This window comes from Sinocyclocheilus rhinocerous, unplaced genomic scaffold, assembly GCF_001515625.1.
Source record: "Sinocyclocheilus rhinocerous isolate Xijiao unplaced genomic scaffold, SAMN03320098_v1.1 scaffold615, whole genome shotgun sequence".
Taxonomy (NCBI): Eukaryota; Metazoa; Chordata; class Actinopteri; order Cypriniformes; family Cyprinidae; genus Sinocyclocheilus; species Sinocyclocheilus rhinocerous.
The window spans coordinates 458658-477915 of record NW_015631049.1 but is presented as its reverse complement, the minus strand read 5'-3'; the positions used below and the strand labels follow the sequence as shown (position 1 = coordinate 477915).

Here is a 19258-nt window from a genome sequence, read left to right as displayed (position 1 = left end):
AGCTAATTATCGACAGCATGTTATTGATGTCTTCATTGATCACTTTTCCATTTTAGACACGGACAAACGTGTGGGCAAATGTGCATTAAATATACAAGGTCAGATGAGGATTGGCCACAAATGCACTCCGATTCTGCTGTCTCAATAATTTTTTTGGAGGCAGTATTGTAGAGTCATTAACCTAAATCAGACAACCAAAGGAGGGGGAGGGGCGAGAGGATAAGAGTTTGACTTTCTCCACCACAGTTAGATTGTGGTGTCAGTGTAACGATAGAATAAACACACAAATATACAGAGGTTGTTGGCGTTTTTATCTCCCCTCATCTGCTCGTTAGAAACGGCAGCCATTTTGTCCCTGTCTGAATGCATTTTTCAGGCCTGCAGACTCTGTGTGAATGTGTGTGTGTGTGTGTGTGTGAGTGAATGGGACAAAAACACTGTGAATGTTGTGGGGAGTGTGTTCTCTACACTATACTAGATTTTAGAACTTGTGCCAGTTTGTCCAAATGCTTGCTCTAATTAGCCTTTTAATTGTAGTAATTTGTTTTCATGGCTTGTTCTAGTTTCAAGGTTTTTTTTTTAGTGTGTGTGTGGGCTTGTTAATTGATTTTGGTGTGTTTGAGAAATACGAGGCATTGTTTGCCAAATTTTGGCTCTGTCGTAGCTCACGATTAGCATTTTTGCTGTAGCCTATGCTAGGGTGACCATACGTGCCATTTTCCCCGGACGCGTGGGGGAAAATGGCACCTATTGTTGTTTCCCCCTGGCCAGGATTTCTATATTGCCTAAAATATCTAGGGTTTGGCTTTGTTTGCGTGTGCAGACCAGTGTATGACATCGGTTCCTTGTGTTTTCGAAACGCTGTCGAGGTACTTTGAATCAAAGCAATATAGAAATCCTGGCCAGGACGCATCCGGGGAAAATGGCACGTATGGTCACCCTAGCCTATGCCAAACTAACTTCACACACTGATCCAAAGCCTATTGAGCAGGCCTTGCTGTCTACTGCATAGGCAGCTACCTTCTAAGACCGCATTACCTACATTAGTAATAGCAACAACTCTGCAAGTCACAGAAATTGCACTGCTCAATAGAGTGCAACAGTTCCCACCCACATTTTTAGTTGTCTTTGTTCTGGAAGTATTTTTCCCATAGGGATTTAAAAAAAAGTCTTTGTGTAACAGCTATAAGCCATGAACCAAACCAGCCAGCTATACAACATTATATACTTTGATTTGAAGCAAAGTATTTGAAATTCGGACTAAAAGTCAAAGATACAAGACTGTGTACTGAACGGCTTTGATGACGGGAAAGAACTACAATCCCAAAAACATTGCAAACGACATACCCAAAATTAAAACGATAGATACATATAGTGAAGTGAAGTGAAGTGACATGTGGCCAAGTATGGTTACCCATACTCGGAATTAGTGCTCTGCATTTAACCCATCCTAAGTGCACACACACAGCAGTGAACACACACACACCGTGAACACACACCCGGAGCAGTGGGCAGCCATTTATGCTGCGGCGCCCGGGGAGCAGTTGGGGGTTTGGTGCCTTGCTCAAGGGCACCTCAGTCGTGGTATTGAAGGTGGAAGAGAGCGCTGTACATTCACTCCCCCCACCTACAATTCCTGCCGGATCTGAGACTCGAACCCGCAACCTTTGGGTTACGAGTCCGACTCTCTAACAATTAGGCCACGACTTCCCCGACTTCAATAAAACAATTGATTTAAAGATGTTGATTATGTAATGAAATTATATATTTTATGTTTATTGCAAAATAGATATAGTATGCATACAAATCACAATGTGATTTACTTGTTGTGATTCTCTGATTGGTGGAGATTTCTCTGCAGAATCATGGGTAGTGTAGTTTTCACAAGGAATTCCACTGTTAAACATGATTATTTAAAAAAAAAAGTTGAAATAATGCAGGCTGATGGCTACAACAAAAGCATATACCATTGATAAACAACCTCACAGGAGGTCTGACTTTAATGGGTTAAAAGTCATCATTCAATTCCCCTATAGAATCTACATTCCTGTCATATCATCAACCATCTTAGATTGTCACAGAGCTACATTTTGAAAGAGAGCTAATATGTTCATTTTATTTAACTATTTGAAACTTGTTTGAAACTGCAGATACTATGTATAGCCTATTCTTTGCTGGTTCTATGTGTAATTGTGTGAGTATCATTGTCTCTGTGTGTGTGTGTGTGTGTGTGTGTGTGTGTGTGTGTGTGTGTCTGTGAGGGCGTCTGAGTAAAGGCAGGGTGATTGTTCTAAGAATAGTGGCAGAGAACCTCTGGCGGGTCCACTGTGAAGACTACACCCATCACACACACACCCTGACCAGGCAGAACTACAAATTCTTAGTTCCTGTTTCATGAAGACATGAGCTATTTTTACCCTGTGAATCCACCTCTGGATTGAGAGGGTCCATTAACCGACCAGTATACTGTTCCACACTTACTGCCACACTCAAACACACACACACACACAAACCTGTCATTACTGACAGAAAGAAAGAGTGAGATTGAGTGAGGGAGATGTTATGTCGGAGCTTGTGTATATGAAATGAACTCTCCCAGACCCAGAGAGGAGTAGAAGAGAAAAGAGCAGAAAAGTCATATAGCTGTTGGGAAAGTTCTGCTTGTTCCCTTTCTGTTCCAACTGACTGATATAAGCCTGTGAAACAGCAGAGCTAGGATTTTCTCTCTCTCACACACACACACACACACACACATACACATACACGCACATACACAGTAAGGCTAAAATCAAACGAATCACCTCATAGTAAAGTCAGATTCTGATAATATAACCTTGGAGGCACACATAAAACACCTGGGTTTCAAACACAGTTTCACAATCCAGCATTTCACAACCTACTTTTGTTTAACAATCTGAATATCACTTTCTGTGCTGAATATCTAATGGTCTGTTATAACATTAAGAAGCATCAAAACATCTGACATTTAATATAGATGACAGCTTAGTGTGTGAATATGAGAAAATCAAGATATTTGAATATGAAGTTGTGTGTGGAAAATATGGCTTCAAGGAGGTGTGTGCTCAAGTAAATAGCTAGTATGTAGATATGAGGGAGTGTGTGGATATATTTAATATATTAGGCTGTTTTACAACACATGGCAGTAATATCCAGTGCAAACCTTTTTTTGACAAATTTCTTGGCAAATTGAATTTTAAATATAGACTTTCATTTACATGATGTAATTCATAACTGAAAGTGATGAGATAAGACATTAACAGCTTTTTTGGGTTATTATTACGTATAGTATTAAGGCTGAATGTGTGCAAATTATAAATAACTTTGTTTCTTTATTCCCTTAAAATCACCCTGCTACCTCATTATGGCCCTCTTGACTCATGATGAATATCAAATCTCATAACTATCAAATCTCATTTGTGCTTCTCTTTGTCGATCATTTATAGGACTCGCAAGAAACAATGTCGTTTGGCTTCATTGATGTGCAAATGCTATGTTGAGCTCTTTAGAGTCTCAGCACATGGACACTCATCTGCCTCACAGGCAGCTGCTAGATAAAGCAGGGCATTATGGGTACAGCTGAGCTGGAGGTGTGTGTGTGTGCCTAAATTGAGCTATTTATCTCTCGCACACGCAGTCAAAGCTAGATAAAAGACCTTAATTTAGTAGAAGAGCTTTATATGGACCTCATCAATAAGACTGTCCATATTTCATTGACATTTTCACCGAACACTGGTTAGTTTTCGAGTTAATGAAATAAAATGAGTAACAGTTGACCGACTTTGTGTAATTGTAAATTAGTCAGAAACTGCACTGTACTGAGAATAATTACTCTGAATGATCTGTTATTAAAACTATACTAATTGTATAGTGAGAGGAAGTGAGGCGCATTGCTTAATGTGTCTCCATGGTTACTGGAGGCGTGGTTATCTGCATCCTGTGGGGTGGAGGCGGGGATGAGGTGAGAGAGACCGAGAAAGAAGAGAGGGGGGTATCTTTTTCCATTCGTCCCTCTTGCTGTTTCCTTGCATTGTTTTTATCTTATCCAGAGTTCCAGAGTGCAATCAATCATGTTAAAATAGCAAGCCACGCTTTGGCGCAGATTTAAGCACACGCACAAACATGCACACTCAAACTCATCTAAACACACACATACACGTAATGCCTCTTTTATAGTGCTCTTTGATAAGGGTTCAGGCTTTTTCTAGGTAGTATGCGCTATTAAAGATGTTTAAGCTGTCCATCACAAATAGAGAATTCATTATTTTCATTGCTCATGCTTTCATGTTAATTGAGAACGGAATGATTCTGATTTTCTGGTAAATCAACTTGCTTTTTGTGTGAATGTATTGAATTCATTTTTTTTATTATTATTATACATACACTGCTGCTAAATGAAAGTTTGGGGTTAGTAAGATTTCTTAATATTTTTGAAGGAAGTCTCTTATGCTCACCAAGGCCCCATTTATTTGACCAAAAAATAAAAAACAGAGCAAAAACAGTCGTTTTGTGAAATATTACCGTTTAAAATAACTTTTCTATTTGAATATATTTAAAAATGTAATTTATACCTATAATGTTATACCTCATATAACATTTATTGTAATCACTGTTGAAAATGGTTTTACTGCTTAATATTTTTTTTCTTTAATGAAAAGGAAGTAAAAAAGAACAGCACTGAAAATGGTAATCTTTTATAATATTATAAATGTCTTTACAGTCACTTTTGATCAATTTTAATGGATCCTTTCTGACTAAAAGTATTAAATTCTTTGAAACAATAAATAAATAAATAAAAATCTTCCCAAATATTTAACAGTACTGCCTATCTGTTGGCTTTTCAGTCTGTCTTTCGAATGTCATTCATTCATTCACAATTCATTATTTTTTTCCAGATCAGTGTTCGTTTGACTACGATGGATGCCGAGCTGGAGTTTGCCATCCAACCCAGCACCACAGGGAAACAGTTATTTGACCAGGTGTGTGTGTGTGTGTGTGAACTTGTTGCTGATTTATTTATTTATTTTTTAAAGAATTTAAGAACTTTTCTCACATTGAGATCTTGATTCAACATCCTGCTCCTCATAAATGTCCATTAAATGTTTTCTGATTGGCTGTGAATATATCACATTCAGTGTGAGCAGAAATATTGACTTGCAGTGGAAACTTAAGAGCAAGTCAGACAAGCTGTGTCTGTGTGTTTAGATTAAGAACTGGAAATCCTTCTTGTGAGGGAATTCTCCCTTCCTCCACCCTTCCTCTTTCTGACTCTGCTTCTTCCTCAGGCTGTACATTTCTGTACAGTCCCCTCTTCCTCACGCTTAGTCACTCTGTACATCACGTCTATGAAATCACTCTTTCGTAAAAAGTGCATCAAAATAATTAAATTATTTGTTTAATTTTAATTATTATTAAATTAGCACAAATATGTTGTGAATATTACATATATGGTCCAGCCCCAGCTGGAATTCCACTTTTTCCATGTCCATGAAGAGGAATTTGAGCCTGAGTCTCCTTTTCATATCCCTCTATGACAGAAAGCGAATGCATGTACTATGGGTGTGCAAAATTGTATTTTATTTAATATGCCTGTTTATTTCATATGAATCTGTTTTATAGGTGGTGAAAACCATTGGGTTAAGGGAGGTGTGGTTTTTTGGACTGCAGTACCAGGACACCAAAGGCTTTACCACCTGGCTTAAACTCAACAAGAAGGTGTGTGTGAATGCATATATCTGCTTTATAGTGTCCAATTAGCACCAGGCTTCATTTTTATACAGCCATTAATTTTTTTGTCATGTGTTTTTTCTCTAAACTGTCAATATTTCATCATCTCAAGTTCATTTTACTATGATTTGAATGGTATATAATTTTAGTTGACAAAATAAACATTTGAATTATGATTATAATGTGCAAAATTAAGAAAATGTGTTAAATTGTAACAGGCCAAATTACATGTCAACACGTGTCCTTGCTCTTTACATTAGCTCATAAAATACAGCATACAATAGGTTTATTGGCGTATTGGATACTTTTTCAGAAGATAATGTGTTGTGAAATCTTCATCCTTTGGAAACAGTCATGTGGGGGCGTGTTAGAACGAGCCGTTTTAGGTAGGCGTGGTTAACTCTTAACTTTTATAAAGAATATCTCTTTGGTTTTGAGACTTTAGTGTTTGCAACTTTACAGATCTTCTTTATGCACCAAGAGCTTGTAACACTCCAAAGAGAAAGGAAAAATTGAAATCGCATCATATGACCCCTTTAAGTGTTTAGAGACTACCAAGGATATTGCATTGTGTGAAGCATTGTTACGACAACAATATATTCACAACAGCATATTTTAGTTCAAATTTAATGAAGTTTTAATTCAAAACCCTAATTCTCATCATGCCACTTTTTAAAATATTTTCTTCATTATCGTTGACAAAATAAAAAATAAAACCTGTCAACAAACACTTTCGTCTGTAATGCCGCTGACAAGATTTCACTGATTAGCACTTTCTAGTGAAACCTGCAGTTGTCAGCCTTTTTCAGACTTGTCTTCCAATTTTCTTACGTCCCAATAATTTTACCCAGGGTGCCTCAAAAAAGTGCCATTAATAAAAAAATAACAAGGAAAGGCAGTGAGAGGTCTGTTAATTTGTGCTGAAGAAAGATATAATGGTTGCTGACAGGCAGGTGGAATTAATGACTGTGTCAAACTGAAAGTGATTCTAGTTTATTCTTTGTTGTCTAGGTTATGGCTCAAGACATCCGCAAGGAGAGTCCAATGCTATTTAAATTCAGAGCAAAGTTTTACCCTGAAGACGTTTCCGAGGAGCTGATTCAAGAGGCGACTCAAAGACTCTTCTTCCTTCAGGTGTGTGTTGTGTGTGTATTTACTGTATGTCTTGGGTAAAGTTAAGCATAAGATGTGGCCTTAGATATATTAATATAGAACGTATGTCAACTGGAGTGGACTGAAATGAACGCTGGGTCTTGTAAAGTGATAATGGGATATTGCACAATCTGGTGGTCAGTGAAGGAATTGCACCGGCTGGTCTGCTTACAGGCCAACAACATTAAAGCATTGCTTGCTTTAAAACGGTTGCATTGTTGGTTTACTTTAGGTGAAAGAGGGGATCCTGAACGACGATATCTACTGCCCCCCGGAGACTGCAGTGTTGCTGGCTTCTTATGCAGTGCAGGCCAAATACACTGACTACAACAAGGATGTTCACACTCCTGGATACCTGTCCAGTGAGAAACTGCTCCCACAGAGGTGTGTATACACAGATATTTTAGTACCAGTAGGGACAAGTGCTTCTCCAGAGTGGGGGAGCACAGATTATTGACAGAAAGTGCACTCTAATCTGTTTTTTAATGTGGTGTATATAATACTTCTCTAAAATCAGCTTTTCAAAGCATCACTAAACATGAAATTACTTAATGAAGGGAACTAATAAATCTCGGAAATCTATTATATTGACTGTATCTACTAAATTAAAGTAAAAATACTAAATTGTGTACAAAGCGTCTGCTAAATGTACATCGCAAATTTGAATTGTGTACATGATAAAAAAGCAATCCTAAAAAATAGACATTGTATAAACACAGACGTTATACGTAATAAAAATCTATTAAAGTAGAATATTAATAATATAAATGTTGGGTAACACTTTATTTTAAGGTGTCCTTGTTACACATGTTACATGTACTTACTATTATAATAACAATTAATTATGCATAATTACATGCAAGTAACCCTAAGCCAAACCAAATCCTTACCCTAACCATAGTTAATTAATACTACTCAGTACTTATATGTATAATTACACTGTAACAAGGACACCTTAAAGGGGTCCTTACCATATTGTGATGCCTGTGGCAACCACATGTGACGACTCCGCTTCGTCTACGTTGAAAGCCGATCCGGCGATCGACAGCGCGAAGTTGAAGTATTTCCTCAGCGACCAGCACGGATCAGCTCCAGGCATGACCAAGCGATATCGTCCTCTTTTGGAAGACCAAACAAAGTAGTTTCGCTTTCACAACGAAGCACACCGCGCCTTCACGACATGGCAGCGGCGGCAACAACAATACTACAGCGAGAATAAAAGTTACGCCTTCTTTCTTTGCGTGAACATTTGGGCGGCGTTATGCAAATCTTCCCAGATAGTGACGTAGGTATGTGGGGGCGTGTTAGAACGAGTCGTTTTAGGTAGGTGTGGCTGACTCTTAACTTTTATAAAGAATATCTCTTTGGATTTGAGACTTTAGTCTTTGCAACTTTACAGATCTTCTTTATGCACCAAGAGCTTGTAACACTCCAAAGAGAAAGGAAAAATTGCAATCGCATCATATGACCCCTTTAAAATAAAGTGTAACCAGATGTTGAAAATGGTTGTTAAGTCTTAACTCTTCAAACACTGTAGTAGTTGTTTTCAAATTTCAAACCATGTCAGTCACATACATCTTTTCGTTCATTGATGTTAAAGTAAGTGGTTAAAATACCTGTGCTGTGTGGTATTTTAAACATTTATTCACTAATCTGTTGAAACGCCAAGAGTGGTGTATAATAAATTATTTGTACTAGGGCTGCAATAACTAAAATCTATAATGAAGATGGCTGGCAATTAATGTGTTTATTAATTAATTATCGTTTATTAGTTGTTTCGTTGTTCATGGATCATCTTTGTCAGTGACATCACTTTATACTGATAAAATCCATACTTCTGTGAAAAATGCATTAAATACTGTAAATGGCAGAGGCCATAGTGTCTTGTGTAGGCTTAAAGCATAGTACTTAATGTTTTGTTAAAAGGGATCAGCCAAAGAACATGTTAAGAATGTGTTTGATATTCTAAATGTGAGCATGTGTGTGTAATCTTTTCTCTGCAGAGTTCTGGAACAGCACAAGCTGAATAAGGAGCAATGGGAGGAAAGAATTCAGGTCTGGCATGAGGAGCACAAGGGCATGTTGAGGTACAGCCAATGGAATGCGCTCTTGCTTTTTTTCTGTTTTATCGCTGACTGCAGTGACCCTGTCGATCACACACACCAGACAGAATGATAATGTGGATCTGTGTGTGTTTCAGAGAGGACTCGATGATGGAGTATCTGAAGATAGCTCAGGATCTGGAGATGTACGGTGTGAATTACTTCAGTATCAAGAATAAGAAAGGATCTGAGCTCTGGCTGGGTGTGGACGCCCTGGGACTCAACATCTACGAGCATAATGACAAGTACTTTAAGAAACATGATACATTTAACATTTATAAACAAATGAATGGGTTTGAAAGGTGTCACAAATAAATGTAGTAGTATATAATAACAAAGTACCATACAATTTTTTTGGAGCATTAAGAAATTTATTTAGCAAGGATGCAAATCAAAAGTGACAGTAAAGGCTTATATTGTAACAAAAAATTATATTTCAAATAAATGCTGCAGTAATACTTTCTATTCATCAAAGAATCCTAAAAAATGTTTTATCATAGTTATCAACAGCACAACCATTTTCAACATTGATGATAATAATAAGAAATATTTCTTGAGTAGCAAATCAGCATATTAGAATGATTTCTGAAGGATCATGTGATACTTAATACTGGAGTAATGGCTGCTGAAAATTCAACTTTGCCATCACAGGAATATATAAGATTTTAAAATATATTACAATACATTTTAAAATATATACAAATTGTAATATTTTACAATATTAATGCATTTCTCAGAAATAAATGCAGCCTTGATGAGCAAAAGAGTCTTAAAAGAATTAATAAATGAAAGAATAATTTTAAACTTTATTAGATATTTCCCAAATTTAGTAACATGTTTACGTTAATCAAAAACTACAATGAATTGAAAATAAAATTACCCTTGCTTTCTTTGACCATTTGTAAAAAAAGAAAAAAAGAATGATAATAAATAAACCTTGTAAGAGTTTCAGGCATAGAAAGTGACATTTATTTCTGTGCCAAAAAACCCTGACTCATCTCTTCTCCTCTTTTCAGGATGACGCCTAAAATTGGTTTCCCCTGGAGTGAGATCAGGAACATTTCTTTCAACGATAAGAAATTTGTCATCAAACCCATTGATAAAAAAGCCCCGGTATGTCAAACAAGATTTGTGTCTGACTTATCACAGTTTCTGTCCAGTTTCTTTGGAAATGGCATGTAGATAAGATGAACACTGTTATTGCAAAGCCTTAGAGTGGTGAAATGTTTCATGATGTGATTTGAGATTTGAGGATGGTGAAATCACAGTAAAGACTTTCCTTTGAAACTGCACGTTTTTTCTTTGTTACATTTTATCACAGGCATAAAGTATTTCCTATAGCTCCTGATTCCTCACTCCCTCCACCTTCTTTCTTTGGCCCTGTTCCAAACTTAGGGGGCTGTTTATGTAGGCAGCATTTTAAAGCTTTACAGGAAATATGTAAATAATCTCTCTCTCTTTTCCCACAGGACTTTGTTTTCTATGCCCAGCGTTTACGCATTAATAAGAGGATTCTGGCCCTGTGCATGGGGAACCATGAGCTTTATATGAGACGCCGTAAACCTGACACCATCGAGGTCCAGCAGATGAAAGCACAAGCCAAGGAGGAGAAGAACCACAAGAAGATGGAAAGGTGTGAGGGAAAAAAGCACCACACAAAAGCTCTGATATTAGGTCAAGATTGTGATTACTGGTGATGATTTGGATTCATTCCAATGATTTGAATATGTTGATTCTGTTCACCAAATGGAATCGTTCAGATGCGTCTTATGTTGATAAATGAAGGATTGGATGTTTAGATTAGTTCATTGTTCAGTGTTGGACGCTTCACAATGCCAGGAAGGACTTCTTCTAATACATCTGTCTGTTTGTTTCAGGGCCATGCTGGAGGATGAACGTAAAAAGAGAGAGCAGGCCGAAAAGGAGAAAGAAAAGATTGAAAAAGAAAAAGAGGAGCTGATGGAGAGACTCAAAGTGATAGAGGAACAAACAAGAAAAGCTCAGCAAGGTAACATGGAGTGAAATTCGCTCTGTTTTTTTCTTCTATTCATTAATGATTATTAATCACCCACTATTTTGTGTGGGCAGAGCTGGAAGAGCAGACCCGCAGGGCGAGGGAGTTAGATCAGGAGCGTAAACGCGCTCAGGAGGAGGCAGAACGCCTGGAACGAGAGCGCCGCCTGGCAGAAGAGGCCAAAGCGACTCTGCTGCAGCAGTCTGAGAGCCAGATGAAGAATCAGGAGCATCTGGTCAGTTACTATGACAACCAAGATACACATTGCCAGCCACCATGGCAGCGCAATTCTAGTCACCATGACAGCTTAACAACAACACCGGTACAACAATTTCAGTACGCTACAGTTGTAACCATGGTAACCAAACTACAATTATGAAGTTTCCATGAGAACCAAACATCATCTAACCACTGAGTGCAGGACACCCACAATTACATGCGTTCCCATGCAGTTCTGAGAATATGTGCGTCTATATGTGTGCGTATACAGGCAACTGAACTGGCAGAGTTGACTTCTAAGATCTCCCTGCTTGAAGATGCCAAAAAGAAGAAAGAGGAGGAAGCATCAGAGTGGCAAATGAAGGTAAACATGGTTACTTGTTAGCAGGTGTATTGCAGCAGCTTATTGTAGACAGAGATAGTTAGTCATAGATCTATCCATTCATGCTTTTTATCACCATATACCTTTTTAGGATATTAAGCTGGATATATAACTTAAAAAGGATTATTTTACAGCTTTGACAATATTCAGTTTTAACAGGAATATTTAATATTCAAATTAAATAAATAATAATTTACATACTCCCATATGAACATATATAATTTAATCAGTTTAAAAATCTTTAAAATTATATGCTTTGAAATGGTTAAAGGAAAATATGTTAAAGTTTGGGGTCAGTAATTTTTAAAGAAATTAATACATTTATTCAGGAAGGATGCATTAAATTGATCAAAAGTGACAAAGACATTTTACAGTAAATTTCTATTTCAAATGAATGCTGTTTTTTTTTTTTTTTTAGTTTCTATTCATCAATGAAACCTGAAAACACAATCACAGTGTCCACAAAAACATGATGCAGCACAAATGTTTTCAACATTGATAATAAGAAGAAAAGCTTTTTGAGCACCAAATCAGCATATTAGAATGATTTCTGAATGATCATGTGAAGACTTGGCTGCTGAACATTTAGTTTTGCCATCGCTTAAATTAAAAAAAAAAAGTATATTCATGCTGTATTTTTGATCAAATAAATGCAGCCTTGGTGAACGTGACCTCTTTCAAAAATATATATTAAAATATTTAAAAATATGCTATATATAAAATATATAGCATATAAAATGCTGTTGCCCTTCTGTAAACACAGTGTTTGCGTTTAATCTGTGATATGGACAGTTTGAAAGCAATTAGGAAATTTCAAGGGAAATTGAAATCAGAATCAAACTTCCAGACTCTTAATAGTATCATGCTTGTGCTAAAAGCACAGTCTTTAATGACCAAATAAAAAGCACATTAAAATATTATAACAAAATTTGTTAACTTTTATATGGTCTAGATCAGTGATGGGCAAACTTGGCCCTTCCAGGCCACTTTCCTGCAGAGATTTGATCCAACCCTGATAAAACTCACCTGCCTGTAGCTTTCTAGTAGTCTTGAAGACAATGATTAGCTGGTTCAGGTGTGTCTGATTAGGGTTGGAGCTAAACTCTGAAGGAAAGTGGCCTGGAAGGGCCAAGTTTGCCCACCCCTGGTCTAGATAATAACATTGCAGTGCTGTGTGTCCCTTCCAGGCCACTCAGGTGCAGGAGGACCTGGAGAAGACTCAAGAGGAGCTGAAGAACAAAGTCACGTCAGTCCATGTCCAAGAGCCCATGCATGGTGAAAACGACAACGACGAGGGTGATGAGAGCAGCGCAGAGGCCTCCGCAGAACTCACCTCCGCAGCGGCCTATAAAGACAGGAGTGAGGAGGAGCGCATGACGGAGGCTGAGAAGAACGAACGAGTGCAGAAACATCTGCTGGTGAGAGAACTACTTCACAAAGTTTAAAACACTATTTAAAAAGGGATAATTTACCCAAAATAACACTTCTAATATCATTTATTTGACCTCATGATATTCCAAACTGCTTTTTGACTTTCGTTCTTGTGTGGAACACAGGAGGAGTTATTTTGGAGAATGTCCAAGCTGCTCTTTTTCAATATAGTAAAAAAGTGGTCAGCCATGGTTCGCATATAGTAAAGGCTTTACCAGAGTAAATTTACTTAGAACAGGAAAAAAATTGAAGTGTGTCCTTTTTCCACAGGCTCTTACTTCAGAGCTTGCTAATGCTCGTGATGAGACCAAGAAGACCCAGAACGACATCATCCACGCAGATAATGTACGAGCAGGACGTGATAAATACAAGACGCTTCGTCAGATCCGCTCTGGAAACACCAAACAGCGAATCGACGAGTTCGAGTGCATGTAAATGTACTGCAGTCAGCCAACAGGGGGAGCTACAGCCTGTCTTTTGCATCATTCCTGCAGAGGAACTACAGTACCCACAATGTACCACTCCAACAGAAAATAAAGCCAAATATAGAATAATGCTGCACAGTTCAAAAATTCCTTTAATTCAGGAGTGTTGTTTGGGTTACTGCATTATAAGGGAGATTTATTTTTTGCGTTGTGTTTTGACCTAGATGTAGCTTTTTTTTATTGGAAAACGGATTGCTGATTAACCAAACTAAAGGGTTTTAATTTCAGTAAAACTGGGATTTCAGTTGGAATGAAGTTTAAAAAAACATTCCAGTGTTAGGATAGGTTTCAAAAGCACTCCAGAGAGACATGTCAGTGTGCCAATTCAGATCAGTATAGTTGATATCAAATTTTACAGTGCCATTGTGATGGTGAAATAGCCTAGCTATTGCTATAACATTGTATCTATGTGCCTTTCGAATAAAACAACTACAGTATAGATTAAAACTCATGGCTATCTGCTCCCCATCAACCACTCTGCCAATACCGGCAACCCACAAGAGCAAATGTGTGTGTGTGTGATCCCTGTTGATATAGTTTCTCGCTGCTGCAGGTTTGTGACCGCTCCCTGTTTGTGCCTTTTCACTGAAGAGAAAATATCAAACTGTATTTTTAGTTTAGTTTTTTAATCCTACTCTTATTTTAAGCATTTTTTTTAAATGAAGAGACTTTTGTTTTTGAGGCATTTGAATTTTTTCGCAGTATTATTTTATAGAATCCTTTAATAGAATGCCACTTAAAAAGCATCTTCTGGGAAAAAAATTCTCCCTTAATTTCTGAACAGTATTTACCCAGAGTGTACACAGTTTTAAATAGCCCTGCACTTGTAGGCAGTGCCTTAGTTGTTTTTGTGATCTGTATTCATTTTATTTTTATTCATGTGGCAATATGCTGCACTGAAGAAATCTGTCCCCAGCTACTTTGGAAGAATTCTTCATTCAGATCTTACTCTTGGATACTTTCTAAACTGGTTTGATATACAAGAACATGTATCTCCTGATTAAAAATATGAAGTTATGCTTATTGTATACAGCCTTCTTGTTACCTGGGCGATTTCCCGCCCTTAGGCGGCAGGTGTTTTTTTTTTTGGTCAACCAATCACAAGAAAAAATTGCTGCTTGAAACATTTTCATTGCAACTGTCAATAAAATATTAAAAACATCACCAATTTATTGGCTAGTGTTGTTCTTGCTCATTCTTCAATTGTTTGGTCATGGCATGTGTACATTATTAAAAACCGATATGGTCAGAATACACAAGCTATGTTTAGAAGAGATCACTTAATAATCTTATAATAATCTTAATTTCGGAATATCTGCAATATATAATGACTAGGCTTTTATTTAAAAAAAGAAGAAGCTATAACTAGGGTGCAAAAAACGGCGGAGAATTTGAAGCAGAATGCCATAACTTTAGTTTTAATGTACAAATTTAGACAATGTAAAAATACAGTTTAATTCATATAAAATGTACAGTAAAAATACAGATTTTTAAAAACATAAATACAAATTTTAGCAATTAATTTATTGACTAAATTTATTTACACAATTTACAGTCCCCCTAAGCTGACAAACATGTTAAACACATTCCAGCCATCTATCCTGACAAATTTGAATTATCTTAATTCCATAGTACAGAGTAAGCCCTAGTGTCTCACACTTTTTACTAGGCTGTTACTAAAATTAAGATTAGTTTTTTTGTTATTATTTTTTGATGATCTTATTACTAGGCTAATGGTAGGTGGAATCGGGCCATACGGTCTTTATTTACTGTGATTTATTTTAAACGTGATAATTTAATATTGCTGAATTGACTGACTTTGTTAATATCATCCATTAATAATTTCGGCCATTTTGCTATATTTGACCACACGTCCATACAATCTATATGCACACGTCCCATTTTTAAAACCCCGCCCTCGCCCTTCAACACGTCAGCAAACCCCCGCGCCCCAAATGATTGACAAGCTGAGAGCTTTTTATAATTGGCTAAAAAAGCGCGGGCCGTTGCTCTGACTTTTGATTTTTTGGCCTGTTTAGTGCTCCTCATCATAGACATAATAAATACTTATTAAACATGCAGAACATGAAAATCTATGTATGTGTCATTAGTTCAGCCCTTGAGACTCTGATCTGAGTCCTCCCTGTCCCATTTAGACACTCACTCTCATGTCTAACGTTACAGTAATTAAATACTTAGTTGTTTAGCATGACGCTTCTGTACCCCCAGAAAACCAGATGAATGACACTATACTATGTAATGGAATACATTTACACTGAAGCTCATTCAGTAGTGTAAAGAAATATACAATTCATTATCTTAAAGTAGGATGCCATTAATTGTGTATTTCTCAGACGTAGTGGGTCTTTATCTAATGTACATCATTACATATGAACACAACTTCAAATATTGTAATTCTACGTTTTTTTTGTTTTTTTTTTACCTTGCTTTTGATTTTACAAATGTGTTGCATACATTAATTAAGATGAGCTCAAAACCTCAAGGACAAAGTTAATGACAGGAAATAGCAAAGAACATGCAGTTCCTCATTACTATTTATCTATATGCATTCTTTCTTTCAGTGGTGTCCTTTTCTCAAATGATTGATAAGGGTGCAGCAACAGCATGTATGCAAACATTTTTCTGTGTTCTTTGATCTGTTATTTTAGCAGGCACAGGCCATAGGATGGATTAGACTATGTGCACTTCCGAAAACAAAACAAAAATAGCATGCTAATAACCTAAATAACTTAATCTTTTGAAAAACATCTCTCTTACCAGATCATGACCAACCTCAGGGAACCTGCTATTTCCAAAGAGGAGAGGTAAACACATTTGTCACAACACATTATCCAAAAAAAGAGTCATGATGACAAATGGTAGCGGCACATTTAAACAAAAAATATGGAAATGGTTAGTGATCGACCGATAATTGATATTTTATAACCGATACGATACCAATTATTTGCGTGTTTATGTGCCAGATAACCGATAAGCAGAACCGATATTTATTTACTGTTGTAAAGTAAATAAATGACTGAGTGAAGTAAGTCCATACTTCACTTAGTTTTTTCCTTTCAGTCATCTTTTAAAAAAGTGTTGAAAATTAGCAGTCTTTCATGTTAAATGTAATCTTCATATTACAACAATAAAAAAACATTTTATTTAAACGCAAATGCAAGTCTAAAAAACAAAATAACAATTCAGAAAACACAACAACAATTCCGAAAACATTTTAACAAGTCAAAAAACACAATGACAAATCCGAAAACAAAATAACAAGTCAGAAAACACAATGACAAATCCGAAAACAAAATAACAAGTCAGAAAACACATCGACAAATCAGACATACCGGAAGAGGTAGGTATAGTTTGAGACAGAAGCATTGGTTTGAGAATAGATTACTTACCTCTGACTGGATGAGACATCTGTCAATCAAGTTATACAGGAAGAACAGCAGACTAGCGGTAGAAAGCTCGGAGATGGTATTACAGCAGCTCAGTTTAAATGTATTGTATGAATTGCCCTTACTATGGAATAAAAAATATGCATACATTTACAACACTGTACTCTGTATTATATTACCTTTGAATCAGAATACAAAAAACTAGTTAACGCTATTGCGAGGGTGTTTCTAATGCCGGGTTAAGACTACACGATATTTTTGTCAGACACGATAGTCACTGTGTCAGATTACACGATTTTGACTCCTAAAATCTTGTCGTGTCGTGGACAAGAAACATGTCAGACTACACGTTGCTTCCCGACCATTCATCGCGTCCCGTCTTTAATGATGCGCTTGATGTCATCGAGAAGGCAGAACTAGCGACTGACTTCCGAAAACAAGAGTGTAAACATTACTGAAGCGCTTCCGCGATAGTTCGCCAGCATTTTTCTTTCTTTGTTTTGTCATGGTAGTCCCTCGATGACACATCATACAGGCAGGAGTACTGTTGCCACAGCTCCATGAACCTTTCCTCCATCTCATAATTCCACCTAGCAGCACCATCATCTCTCTTTCGTTTCGCCATGTTTGAAACCTGTGTATGAAAGAGCTTCTGTGCTGCTATTGGTCAACGTCACCAATGTGACAGAACTCGTCGTGGACGACGGAAAAAAAATTAAACATGCTAGTCTTTCTGTCGTGATGTCGTGAAGCATCACAGACGCGGAATCGGTTGTCGTCCACTATGACACACTACACGAGCTGAAACGATGGAATCTTGTGTCCCGACGCCCATTGTCATTTACGAATCTCCACGACACCCTACGTCAAGCAAATCGTGGCAAAATCGTGTAGTCTGAACCGGGCATAATACAGCGTCTGGGAGTGACGTACATTTGACATAGTTCTCTCTTCTGACTGCTGTTATCAGTATCTCTCAAATTTTTTTCTTCTTTTTATAAGTCGTGAAAATACTATTGTGGGTTTTTCTTTTGCTATTTGAGCAAATGGGAATGCAAAAAAAACAACAACAAAAAACAGGCAGAGGTGTATTAAATTAGGATTTTTTTTATGTGGGGCGGAGAGAATTTAAAGGGGAGAATATAAATACAAAACATTAAGAGTTGAACAGTCTTTTTATTAGGAAAATTAAACGAATTTAGTTATATCCAACAGCATTAAGACACAGTTCAGAAGTAGAAAACCGCCTTATTGAACATGCAAATTGATTCTCTGCCAGTAGGAGGCGCTTTTGGAACGGTTTCCCTCATAACAGCTGTACACAAAAGCTGCACAGCTATTGACAGATGTCTCGTCCAGTCAGCGGTGAGTAATCCCAAACCAATGGCGCTGTCTCAAACTATACCTACCTTTTCCGGTTTGTCTGATTTGTCGTTGTGTTTTCTGACTTGTTATTTTGTTTTCGGATTTGTCGTTGTGTTTTTTGACTTGTTATTATGTTTTCGGAATTGTTAGTTTGTTTTTTAGATTTGCATTTGCGTTTGTAATTTGTGCTGGAGCATTTCCTGAGCATCAACCTGCTGAGTGAACAGCAATATGAAAGCGGCTTCACGATATGATGAGCATAGACAACAGACAGAGAATTAAAGTTATAATGTTTTCGGAATTGTTGTTGTGTTTTCTGAATTGTTAGTTTGTTTTTTAGATTTGCATTTGCGTTTGTAATTTGTTATTTTGTTTTCAGAATTGTGATTTGTTTTGCACTTCTCGGCCACTGTAGTTGTATCTATTTAGATGTTTATTACCGAAATAATGGTTATATAGTAAATGTCAATTTAGGGTGTTTTAAACAAGGGAATCTTGTTAAAAGTTACATGCGCTGGCCGTGCTGGAGCATTTCCTGAGCATCAACCTGCTGAGTGAACAGCAATATGAAAGCGGCTTCACGATATGATGAGCATAGACAACAGACAGAGAATTAAAGTTATAATGTTTTCGGAATTGTTGTTGTGTTTTCTGAATTGTTAGTTTGTTTTTTAGATTTGCATTTGCGTTTGTAATTTGTTATTTTGTTTTCAGAATTGTGATTTGTTTTGCACTTCTCGGCCACTGTAGTTGTATCTATTTAGATGTTTATTACCGAAATAATGGTTATATAGTAAATGTCAATTTAGGGTGTTTTAAACAAGGGAATCTTGTTAAAAGTTACATGCGCTGGCCGTGCTGGAGCATTTCCTGAGCATCAACCCGGTGAGTGAACAGCATATGAAAGCGGCTTCACGAGACTAATGATGAGCAAATATACAACAGAGAGCGAAGTA

The 19258-nt window shown here is 37.0% G+C and overlaps 1 protein-coding gene across 1 annotated transcript in view; it reads left to right on the top strand.

Annotated features, from left to right (window-relative positions):
- msna (moesin a) overlaps positions 1–14682 on the top strand; it is a 20715-nt gene extending 6033 nt beyond the window's left edge. The window contains exons 2-14 of the mRNA XM_016553818.1: positions 4914–4997; positions 5638–5733; positions 6757–6879; positions 7130–7281; positions 8901–8984; positions 9098–9244; positions 10016–10112; positions 10469–10632; positions 10877–11007; positions 11088–11248; positions 11504–11596; positions 12802–13032; positions 13316–14682. Of these exons, the coding sequence (XP_016409304.1) occupies positions 4914–4997; positions 5638–5733; positions 6757–6879; positions 7130–7281; positions 8901–8984; positions 9098–9244; positions 10016–10112; positions 10469–10632; positions 10877–11007; positions 11088–11248; positions 11504–11596; positions 12802–13032; positions 13316–13480 (1728 nt within the window). The 3' untranslated portion in view covers positions 13481–14682. The remainder of the gene's footprint in view (positions 1–4913; positions 4998–5637; positions 5734–6756; positions 6880–7129; positions 7282–8900; positions 8985–9097; positions 9245–10015; positions 10113–10468; positions 10633–10876; positions 11008–11087; positions 11249–11503; positions 11597–12801; positions 13033–13315) is intronic.
- The last annotated feature ends 4576 nt before the right edge of the window (positions 14683–19258 follow it).